This window comes from Sodiomyces alkalinus (genome assembly GCF_003711515.1).
Source record: "Sodiomyces alkalinus F11 unplaced genomic scaffold SODALscaffold_18, whole genome shotgun sequence".
NCBI classification, from domain to species: domain Eukaryota; kingdom Fungi; phylum Ascomycota; class Sordariomycetes; order Glomerellales; family Plectosphaerellaceae; genus Sodiomyces; species Sodiomyces alkalinus.
The window spans coordinates 46996-57564 of NW_021167096.1; the positions used below are offsets into that span (position 1 = coordinate 46996).

Below are 10569 nucleotides of genomic sequence, written 5' to 3' on the forward strand. Positions count from 1 at the left end.
GGAGAGAAAGGGGGAGGGAGAGTTCGGAGATTTTGAGAATACCAGGGAGCTGGCTCCTTTGCTTCGACCACTTCACGATGCTCGCACAACCACATACGAAAGGAAGCGTGGCACGGATTAATTGTACGAATATAATACCCTTCTATTCATTCGTTGGGGCGTTCCAGTCAGTCGGACAAGGATGGCATGGAGCATATGGTATTTGATCCCTCTTCAACTCGCCCTGGATCAGCCTTGTACTACGCCGTCGTCTGCCGCGATGAGTCTTAGCATCGACATCAACGTGGCTATGGCCAGAGCTTGGCGCAGGAGTGCCAAAGCGACCAAACTCGGACAATCTTTACACGTGGTCCGTCCCTCTCGCTTAAGCTGTCATGGCCTGACCATCCAGGTAGTACGGTGGTCTGCTGGGCTGCTGGGCTGCCGAGAATGCTCAATATTGTTTGCAATATTGATGCTGACAAGGCGTGACTGAGGTGACACGGTGAGCAAACAGCAGCCCTAGACTTCCCGTCTTGACGTCTCACTAGTCGGGCAATGTCATCCAAGCTTCCCTGGCTGGAGGAGCCCCCCTGGGTGTACTGGTAGTTGCCACGTTCGTCCAGAGGTAAAGAGGGATGCGTTCCCCTCTTAGATCCCTGATTGCCAAAACATGGTCCGAAGGAATCTATAAGAGCCCCTCTGGCCACCTTTCAGGGGTCGTCGAGATTGCCATACCGACTAGGCCAGTAAACCCTACAAGTGAACCCTAATTTACCCAATACCCTGGCTACGTATGTGGTATACTAAGCCAACATGCGCCAGCTTCAGCACCTCTTCCTTCACATGATCGTGGCCACAACCATGCTGCACAGCGTCACCCTCGCGGCGCCCCCGCCCGAACCCGAAGCGAAACGAGCCGTGGACGTCGTATCCCGCGTACTCTACCGGCTCAACTCGCGCCTAGACACGCTCAGCCACTTCACCGCCATCTTCCGACACGACAGCAGCGCAGAGCAGTACCACATCCGCCAATACTCGGAAGCCCTGATCCACGAACTGCAGCACGGGACCGAGATGGTCCGAGGCGAGGCGAGAGGCGGCCTCTCCCGCCAAGACGTGTCGCAACTGGGAGACAAGATCGAGGTGCTGCGGAACAACTGTACCGCCTTGACCGTATGCCTTTTGGGGAAGAGGGCCGAGTTCGAAAAGCGGGACATGTGTGATGAGGTTCGTGGCCGCATGGATATGGTTAAGTACGAGGCCCGGGGGTTGATAGGGGAGCTCATTGACCGGTGGCCTCAGGAGATGAGGTGGCATGCGGAGGCGATAGCTACTGCTGTTTCTGGTCCTTTGAGCGAGGTCGAGAAGGCGTATGCGGTGGGAAAGGTGTGTTGATCGCAGTAAAGGTTGGAAAAACTGGTAACCTGAGGATGGTGATTTTGAATTAGAGGGATCTAGGCTCAGGGTAGTGAAGACCCGGGAGGAGGAACACGCACAACACAAGACGTCTCCAAGGACATTTGTGTGCGAAGCATATTTCTTGATGATAAGCTTGCCGCCCTCGACAGAGAGCTACAGAGGTTGGTACGCTTTCTTGAGCTCGACGAGGCCCGGGGTAGGCTCATGAGTGCTGTGCAGCGCAGCAGGCCGTCCATGACGAAGGTACCGTCGTGCGGATGGTCGCCAAAATCCCCCCACCCCCGTATGCGTCGTAGGCTTTGCCGTCGGGATCTTCCTTGTAGAGCCCGTGGTTGGCCCACTCCCAGATATATCCTCCCTGCAGACGGCGATGGGCTTTAAAGGCGTCAATGTAGTCGTCCAAGCCACGGCCTCGGCGTCGGCGTCGGCCTCGTAGTGAATAGGGCGACCGGGATCGACCGACTTGCCGTACTCATACATCGCTTTATGGTTGCGGCCGTAAAAGGCCTCGTTGCCCAGGGACCAGATAATGATGCTGGCATGGTTCTTATCCCGCTGGACGAGCCGCACCATGCGATCGACGTAGGCTCCCCGCCACTCGGGGTTATCAGAGGTGGATTCGGCGGCGGGCGGGAAGGTCCGCCTCTTGCGTTCGTCATAGTCCCATTCTTCGGGAATGTCCAAGTGCCGGGCGATGGCGTCGTAGAAGCCGTGGGTCTCGAGGTCTGCCTCGTCCATGACCCAGAGGCCGAGCTCGTCGCAGAGGTCAAAGAGGGCAGGGTGCGGGGGGGTAGTGGGAGCAGCGCAACGAGTGGATATTGTGCGCCTTCATGATGAGCAGGTCGCGCTTGATGTAGTCGAGGGGCCACGGCTCGGCCAAAACGCGGGTGGTGCTCGTGGCGGTTGACGCCGTAGATACGGATGGGCGCGCCGTTGACGGTGAGCAGGCCAGAGTTGATTTCAACCTTTCGGAAGCCAATGTTCTGACGCACGGCGTGAGAGCCGAGGCTCATATCAACGCAGTAGAGGTAGGGAGTTTCAGCGGTCAACTTGTTGGGGTTCGAGACGGGAATGTCGAGGTCGACCTTGGTGTCGTGCGCGTTCACGCGTATCTCCTGTCATCATGGAAGATGCCTACAGTAAAAGAGGTAGGTGGTGAGCTTTGCCTGTTGGGGACTATCTGGCCATGTACGAGCCGGAAAGCCACCACTGGTCCTGGTCCTCGATGTACGTGGCGCTCGACCACTGGTAGACCTGGACGAATAGTTCATTCGAGCCAGGCGTTGATGAACCAGTTGGAGATTTGGTCTAAAGTAGCAAAGCGCAGTTTTCGTTGGCGTTGTTTCTTGAATATTACGCCTCCGTGTAAGTTTCTAGGGAGCGCCGCCCGTCAATTAGGTTTTTTTGCTAGACATCCGTTGGGAAACTCCAGCGTTTCTGACACCGGTCGCGAGTGATAAAGGAGGGGGTCACGTCCAACTCGGAGGCGTTCCTGGAGCCCTCGGCGTAGGCGACAAGAGCGCGGTTGACCCAGACATGGTAGGCGCTGTCAACTCCATCGAAACGCAAGCGAAGCTGGGAACCGGAGGACGGTGTGAGGGTGAGACTGATGGTGTATGGGGAGGGTGGTGATGGTTGTCTGGATTCTCTGGCGTTGGGAGAAAGAAGGAACAAGGAAGACATCGTCCAAGGCGGTGTCACTGTAGGGAAGTGGGGGAGGTGGGAAAGTGGAGAAGCGGGGCAGCGGGGAAATGTCACTACTCCCCGCCGACTCCGCTAACTAAGCGTTGGCGGTCGCTGTAGGAAATAACTTAGGTAATTAGCTACCGGCAGTTAGGAGTCCCTAGAACCAGGGGACTAATCATTAACGCCCTCTTCCACGCCCTCTTCTACGTCACGATATTTAGAGCACGTCGCCCTGCCTCTAGAAGGTAGGGGAGGGTGGGGTTGGGGGGGGGCATAAGCCGTTATGAACTTATAAGCTAATAGGTATGTCCATGATCTGTGAATAGCCTCACTTTTCGGCAGCTACTGACAGGGGTAGGTATATCAATTCAATCAATTAATTGACAATCAATCAACTACACGGCGCCCAAAGTGTCAGTCAGTCAATTTTATACCCTCAAATTGATTTGATTGCTCGAATAGCAACGCTGCCCGTCTGGTTGCAGATGGTCACCTCGGGCATCGTTGCTCTGGGCGCCTTTCTTATCCCCGAGTCCCCGCGCTGGCTCATAGCTAATGACAAGCACGACCGCGCCGCCCAGGCCCCAGGTCCTTGCTAAGTACCACGGCGAAGGCGACGTGGATCATCATCTGTGGGACTACCATGAGCTGTGGCATACGCACTCCGCCCATCGCCGTCTAATTTGTATCATCGGTATGGCTTGCTTTGGCCAGATCTCGGGCAACAGTCTCTCCTCGTACTGTAAGTAGTCTTGTCGTCCCTGTCGTTCAATGTAAAATGCGGGTTTACGACGTACGGACACTCCGAAACCGGCGTTGGTCAAATAACGGATACAGCTCGTCATCTCGGCCACCATGTGCGTGATATCCACAGAAGTACATCGTGCGACCCTTCTTATTGTATGCTTGTTATGACGCGGGAAACAGAAGCCCCGAGCTCGTTACCAACATGACGCCCGTTCTCCCCCCCTCAGACTACGTCATTGTGCACAATCTTCGTGTCCTTGCTCCGCTTGAGTCCCTTCTTCGGCTTCAGCCAGGACTCCATCCCCTCCGGCCTGTACACCCTGCCCAATGGGCCCCCCATGCCAAAGTCCTCAGGCGGCACCTCCTGGGCTTCACGCGCCTGCTTCTCCGCCTCGCCTGTCCCCGTCTCCACATTTCCACTCCCGACCTCCACCCCACGCTTTTCACCTTCTCTCTCCTCCTCTCCCTCGTCGTCCTCGTCATCGTCTCGCTTCCTCTTCCCCGGTTTCCTTGCCGCCTTTTTCTTCCCTTTCCCCCTGCCCCCCGGCGGGTTCCTGACCTCGTCCTCCCGGTGATACGGCACCATATCGGCGATGAGACCATGCCCGGGCAGTCGGAATGCGCGCATCAGCTCGAAAACTGCCTGCTCCTTGTCCTTGCTTTCGATCATGAGGTCCATGTCGTTCGGGCACGGAGGCAGCGTCTTGACCCTGGCCGAGTGCTTCCTCCTCTCCCGCGGCGTCACCGCGCCGGCGCACGGCTCGCTGTAGTGCATCTTCTGTCTGATCCCCTTGCGCGTCCACGTGGCGCGGATGCGCGGGAACAGCTTCATGATGTCCAGGGTGCCCTCGCGCATCTCGTTCGCGTCAAACAGGATGTTGTGGTGATGGAAATCGAGCACGAGCGGTATGTTGAGCTCCTCGCACACCGGCAGCAAATCGTGGACCGTCCATCCCACATCGTCGTTCTCCAGTACCAACCGCCGCTTCACTGACGGGGAGAGGTTGGAATAGTTCTGCCGAAACCGGTTCAACGCCTCGGCCTTGTCCCCGTAGGTTCCTCCCATGTGTATGACCATGACGGCGTCGCGATCCTGCTGCTCGGGAAGACGAAGAAGCGTGAGCAGCTCGTCTTGGTAGTTGAGGTCACGAATGGCGGCTTGGATCACCTCGGGCCGTGGCGATCCGAGTTGCGTGAACTGGCCAGGGTGCATGGTCAGACGATGATCCAATTCGGCCGCCACGGCGCCCACTTCCCTGAGGGCCTCGGAGGCGAAAGGGGCGAGGGGGTACCCGTACTCCTCATGGCTAGCGAATGGGAACATCTCTGAGCTGAGGCGCATGAACTTGATGCCGAATCTATCATTCCAGCGGATCATCTTGATGGCGTCCCTCGCGTTGGCCAGCCCTAGCCTTTCGAGGTACCTCTTGGCAAGGTTGTCGTCTGGCGGTTTGGTCTCGTCAGGGCGGTTCTTGACGGGATGCTCAGGCTGGGATGGGTCCACCAGCGGATGCCTGTGTTGCAGAATGGAGGCTATCCTGCAGGTCCGAGAGGAAAACACCGGAGGGTTGGCGGTGCGAAGATAGGTGTTGAGACAGGCCTATGGGCGTTGTGTCAGTTTTAGTCTGTTGCGCAAACACTCGATGGAGGACGAGTATCGTCGCTCCTTAGAAAGAACAAAGGCATGGAAACGAAGGTCAACAGGGGTAAAGGGGAAAAGGAAGTGACTCGTGACTGTGTTCGGCTCAGGAGAAAACGCAGGGCACGTTCAGTCCAGGGGTTGAAAAGAAGAAGAAGAAGAAAGTGTCTACCAACGTAACCAAGTCTGCCCTTCCATGGGAGGGGCAGGTAATCGCTATGGACGGCAGGTGGCCTGCTCATGGCATAGGCTGTAGGGTCCCAGGGGACTTCGTCGTCCTGGGCGTCGGCGTCGATGTTCATCTCGTTGGCGCAATCTTCTGCGTCCTCGAATTTGAGCGGGGCCGTCTCGAGCTCTTCGGGAAGGGCCGGCTTCGGAAAGCCATCCTCCACGTCCCTGGGGAGGGTGAAGCCGCCGGTTCGGGATCGGGTGGCCGGGCGGCGCCGGAAGGGTTCCGGCTCGGCGTCGCGGGGGCCGCCCACGAGGCGGGACCCTTCGACGGCGAGACGTTCTCGCCTGACGGCGGACTGGAAGCGCTCCTCCATATCCCGCAGCTCCTTCATGGCCGAATCGACGGCCTCCGGGGACCCCCAGACATCACGCTGAATTTCACCCGGCGACGGACGAGGATGGGAGGTGATCTCGGGCTGTAATATGTCTTTCATAAGGATGGCACGTCGATGGCGCGTCGACCTGCGAGGCTGTTCGGGGGAGGAAAAAGGAGCAGTGTCTTGCGGCGGCTGGGGGTGGGACTGGTTGTAGGGGGAAGACGCAGACAACTTCCTCTTGGAGGCCATGGTGAAGTGCCTCGACGGGAGGCGTTGCGTCACTCGGGCGGTGTTGTTGGTAGCGATATGACGGAAGGGATTGATGGTTTTGATGGAATATGACGACACTGATAATATGGTCGTGGCAGGTAAGGGGAAAGCGGCTAATAACCGTGGCCACAGCCTCGAGGGCGACGATCCCCGTCCGGTGTCTGCTGTGTGATATTGAAGGCCTTGATTGGTCGTGACGGACGAAAAGCTCCCGAAGCAACGGGAGCGACCCGCGCTACCACACAAGTAAGAAGCGGCTTGAGTGGTAGGCAATGCAAGTAAGAGAAGCACTCTCAAGTGAAGATTGCGATGAATCTTAGCCCGTGCCAGATTGGAAAGCCTGGTAGACAGGCGACCGCCTTTCTTTTTCTTCTTTTCTTTTTCTTCTGTTCTTTTTCCGGGGGTTTTTTTTTCTTCCCCTTCCCTGCTTTTCTTCTTTCCTTTTGCTTTTTGCCCTCTTCCCTTTGATCTTTTTCCCTCTCCAGAGACGGTCGCTGAGGAACGAAACTTTTGCGGCAAAATGCGAGAACAATGTCTGGTCTCCAAAGATAAGTTTGACGTCGACCTGAGATATCTGTAAACACAACGGGGTAAATCGGATTCCCTGTAGTTTGATTGAGCTTTCGACGAGTCGGGTTCCACAAACACGGAATTCTTCAGCAAATAAATGGTAAGAAGATGGATGAGAAAGGAGAATAAGAAACAAATATGGGGGAGGATAAAGAGCTTGGAACACCGTTCGGGTCGAGTGCTGGTCATGGATTATTGGAACGTGCTAGGTTTATTGGTACATGGCGGAGCTGTAGCTCCTACGCTGATTGTAGCGTGAAATAAATGTCGGCTTCTACAGGGACCGATTTTATGAGGCATATGCGTGAGTCGATGGCAAAAGGGAAAGAGAGAGGGAAAAGGGAGACCAAAGAGGAGAACCGAATGGGTGGAAGCCCGTATGTATGGTGTAAGGCTAAGGCGCATTCCACATTCCAACGCAAGGACTCGATATACCCTGGTAACTACCAACCTACCTTACCTTGACCTCTACCTACCTTAGCCAATGGGTATCTGTACATACGGAGTACTTACCGATATACCTCAGGAGATTCCCAGTAGGTAGACATAGGGTTATTCCTTCCAGCGTCCTGCGTGCAGCCCTCTAAAAGGAGAATGGAGGCAGAACAGAAATGGCAAGAGCGACCGGGCCAAAATCTCCAACAGGTAGGAGCCACATCACACAGTACGAAGGCCCCATCTTCTGCTTAAACTTGCCACGTCAGTGATAGCGACGAGCCTTTTGTTCAGTAATACGCCATGTCCTCTGCCCGCGAAATACACGACGAAGCTACTTTATGCGTATATTTTCGCCTAACAACGTCAATCCAAGAGACGGGAAAACCGGGGCGACGGAACTTTTCGCCGTCCTATTTCCACTTGCACAAGACCGGCATGCTAAATTCGAGGTCTTCCAAATCGCCGATCGTCAGGGGAAATCGTGATTTCGGGCGTTGACGATCGACGTTCGTTCGGCGTACAACGTAAGCCCGCAAGGGCATGGCCACAACCACCCCCCCGACGCTCTCTGGGCATACACTGAAATGTGCATCTGTCATAAGTACCTGCTGAGTACAACACAAGACGTCCCTCCGATACGCTGTGCCTAACATGATACTTGCCTTTACCTTATGCATCCTTCTACCTTAATCAGTCTACGAATCAACGAAGTAATAACAACATACTCTCTCCGAACGCAGGACGGACATGGCCATGGTCGATGATTGTGGTTGATGAATGGATGGTCATCATGGTCAACCACGGAGGAAGTCTGAGCTGACGAGGGAACCCTGTCGACCCTGTCCTGTTGATAGCGGAGTCAGCTCCATCATCACCGGTAACCAATCAATGCATGAAGGATAATAAAGACCCTGAATACCTTAAAGATCCCAACAAATACCTCGGTCAGGCGATGCATCTTATTCGTTCCTCGATCATTACTGCCCAAGCCCATCGAATGTTGTCGACGACCATTTAAGAATGCAATCGTTATACCCTAACACTATTAGACCGGCACAGCTAACCACCGGATATAGCGACATGGTAATCTTAGGAGTCGCATTCCACGATGTTGAGGCTAGAGATGGGAATCTGCGAGGGAAAAAAAAAAGAAGGAAAAAGGGGCCAAGCATACCGTAAAAGACAAAAAGATAGATACATAGATAGATATGGGTATCCTCTCCTTTGCCTCCTATTCCCCAAACGTATTTCCTAAACTAGTGACGCGCCAGCAGAAACAATAAACCCAACGCCGTATGTGCGTTTCAAATGCGAAAGAGGACGCGTATTCGACGGCCATAAATGATGGAAAGCCGCTCTGGTCCTTTCCAGTCTCTCTCAAGATATTATGACGATGTGCCCTGTCTTCCTCGGGGCTGGCCCTTGGCCATTCTGTTCGGGTGATTTTTGAAAGAAAAAAAAATCGTTTCCTGCTTGGGATCATGCCATAATATGTAACAGCTAGGTAATCATGTCATGCTCGCCAATTACCCGATAACAACCTGGCCAGCACCTCATCATATCGTACCCGGCGGCTGGTTGTATCGCTTACAAAACCCAGCTCGAACTGCAGCGCTCGGTTCCAGAACAGCGCGCGGCAGATGGGACAGCTAAAGTGGCCCATGTGGAACCAGGTAGCCAGGCACTGCGTGTGGAACGCGTGGCTGCAGTCGCAGAGAATCAAGACTTCGCTGGCCAGGTCCGCGACGGGGTCGAGGTCTACGCTGGCTGCGAAGCTCACCAAGTCAGAAGAAGACGAGGACGACGACGAAGAAGATGAAGAGCGGGGAGCCGGGTCTGCTCCGCTGCCGGCACTGTCTCGATGGACCACCGCGTCGCTGCGATGGTGATCTGAAGGGACTTTCTTGTCCTGCTTTGTATCTTCAGCCTCGTATAGGACAGGACGCGGATCCGCATGCGGGATGGGAGCAGGACTCGAGTCGTCGGCAACATGTCCATGTCCGCTATATCGGGTGCCATTTCCTTCTTCGCCATCTACTACTCCACCGGCTTGACGGGGCCTACTCGCCGTAGTATGACAACGCGGCGGGACCTGGAGTTCACAAGCTGCGTCTTCGGCAGATCCGAGCTTCTCGGAGAGCCAAGTCTGTCGGGGCAACTGAGGCCGAGCCTCAGGCGACGGGCGAGCATTGGAATCATCATTGTTTTTTCCCACGACCGACTCCAATACGTCATGTGCCGTCAGTGTTGAGCCCATGACAGTGGTCTTGGCCTCGGAGATAGGCGAGTCAGGCGATTGGGGTGCGGCTTGTGCGGCTTGTGCGGCTTGTGCGGTTTGTTTGGTGCAGGTGGCTTCGTCGCTTTCGGGCGACGGCACTCGTATGCCCTTCTCCTCGTCTCTCGTCGCATGCTGCCTACGTAGATAGGTTTGGCTGGTTGGACTTGGACTTGCGACTTGACTCCTCAATCGCTTACACCCTGCTGCCACCTGTGATTCTGAACTCCCCAGGGGCGGCGATGCGCCGGGGCCTTCTAGAGCATTTCCACAGGCGACGCCGTCCCTTTCCGTTGGGAAAAGTGGGTTGAGGCAAACAGCACTGTTATCGCTAAACGTTAGCCCACGGTCAGAAACCGAAAAACGATCTTGTCCTGTCTAATCGTTTCCTCGCGATTGAACACGTGCTCTCGCCTCGACGACCCATGGGGGCGGACTCTGGCGCCTTCCATTTCTTGCTGTCCCCACCTTGACCAAAGCGCTATCCTCTTTTCCATTCCCTTGCCTGCCGCCACATAAAAGGAGATTCTCCTTTATCCAGTCTTCAAACTCAATTCGCGCCCCAAAGCCCATGCGCTTGTCTGACTACTGTCCCATTTTGTATAGTCGACTGGGACAGACCTTGTTTTTGGAACTGATGCGCCAGAGACAATTGAACCTCAAGTAGTATGTCCAATGCAGACAATACAGTAGATGTCAAGGCTCGCACTGCGAGCTAATGGGGCCACGATGGGGGCACTGGATTAAAACCACTCCACGGCTCCGTCCCCGACGCCCGAGCGGCCTTTTCTTTCTGAAATACGGAGTAGTTACTGGATTCTAAAGACGGGGACGACGCCCCTAGATCAATAGGCATGAACGCCAACCCGGCGAAACAGGCGCCAAGCCGAGCCGCGATTCGACAAGTGTTCGGCCCTGAACAACTTCACCGGGTGGGGGAGGGAGAGCGCGAGAGGAGGGAGGGAAAGAAATAAAGAAAAAAAAAAGAAGAAAAA

General features: G+C 55.2%; 6 protein-coding genes across 6 annotated transcripts in view; 3 read left to right on the top strand and 3 right to left on the bottom strand.

The window, feature by feature from the left end:
• The first annotated feature begins 51 nt into the window (after window positions 1-51).
• On the top strand, window positions 52-662 carry SODALDRAFT_85869 (hypothetical protein). Its single transcript, XM_028615748.1, has 2 exons — window positions 52-476; window positions 531-662. Exon 1 carries the CDS (start codon window positions 182-184, stop codon window positions 473-475), a length of 294 nt encoding a protein of 97 aa, XP_028462380.1. The 5' UTR covers window positions 52-181; the 3' UTR covers window position 476; window positions 531-662.
• Window positions 617-1582, top strand: SODALDRAFT_85864 (hypothetical protein). Its single transcript, XM_028615747.1, has 2 exons — window positions 617-741; window positions 811-1582. The coding sequence occupies exon 2, from the start codon at window positions 826-828 to the stop codon at window positions 1375-1377; it is 552 nt and encodes a 183-aa protein (XP_028462381.1). The 5' UTR covers window positions 617-741; window positions 811-825; the 3' UTR covers window positions 1378-1582.
• Window positions 1335-2154, bottom strand: SODALDRAFT_382371 (hypothetical protein). The gene is made up of 2 exons (XM_028615226.1): window positions 1479-2154; window positions 1335-1406 (listed from the first exon to the last, which is right to left on the bottom strand). Exon 1 carries the CDS (start codon window positions 2137-2139, stop codon window positions 1555-1557), a length of 585 nt encoding a protein of 194 aa, XP_028462382.1. The 5' UTR covers window positions 2140-2154; the 3' UTR covers window positions 1335-1406; window positions 1479-1554.
• Window positions 2155-3392: 1238 nt separating this feature from the next.
• Window positions 3393-3837, top strand: SODALDRAFT_364343 (hypothetical protein; the record flags this gene model as incomplete). The annotated part of the gene is made up of 3 exons (XM_028614635.1): window positions 3393-3405; window positions 3550-3675; window positions 3701-3837. 3 exons carry the CDS (start codon window positions 3393-3395, stop codon window positions 3835-3837), a joined length of 276 nt encoding a protein of 91 aa, XP_028462383.1.
• A 220-nt stretch (window positions 3838-4057) lies between these two features.
• Window positions 4058-6270, bottom strand: SODALDRAFT_337949 (UV-damage endonuclease; the record flags this gene model as incomplete). Its single annotated transcript, XM_028612736.1, has 3 exons — window positions 4058-4230; window positions 4282-5434; window positions 5650-6270. 3 exons carry the CDS (start codon window positions 6268-6270, stop codon window positions 4058-4060), a joined length of 1947 nt encoding a protein of 648 aa, XP_028462384.1.
• Window positions 6271-8655: 2385 nt separating this feature from the next.
• Window positions 8656-10569, bottom strand: part of SODALDRAFT_85934 (hypothetical protein) — a 2204-nt gene continuing 290 nt past the window's right edge. Inside the window, exon 2 of the mRNA XM_028615749.1 lies at window positions 8656-9896. Within this exon, the coding sequence (XP_028462385.1) occupies window positions 8813-9896 (1084 nt within the window). The 3' untranslated portion in view covers window positions 8656-8812. The remainder of the gene's footprint in view (window positions 9897-10569) is intronic.

What these genes read in the sequence shown, in the direction of transcription:
- SODALDRAFT_85869 (XM_028615748.1), top strand. Translation starts at nt 182, where the DNA reads ATGGCATGGAGCATATGGTATTTGATCCCTCTTCAACTCGCCCTGGAT.
- SODALDRAFT_85864 (XM_028615747.1), top strand. Translation starts at nt 826, where the DNA reads ATGATCGTGGCCACAACCATGCTGCACAGCGTCACCCTCGCGGCGCCC.
- SODALDRAFT_382371 (XM_028615226.1), bottom strand. Translation starts at nt 2,139, where the DNA reads ATGGACGAGGCAGACCTCGAGACCCACGGCTTCTACGACGCCATCGCC.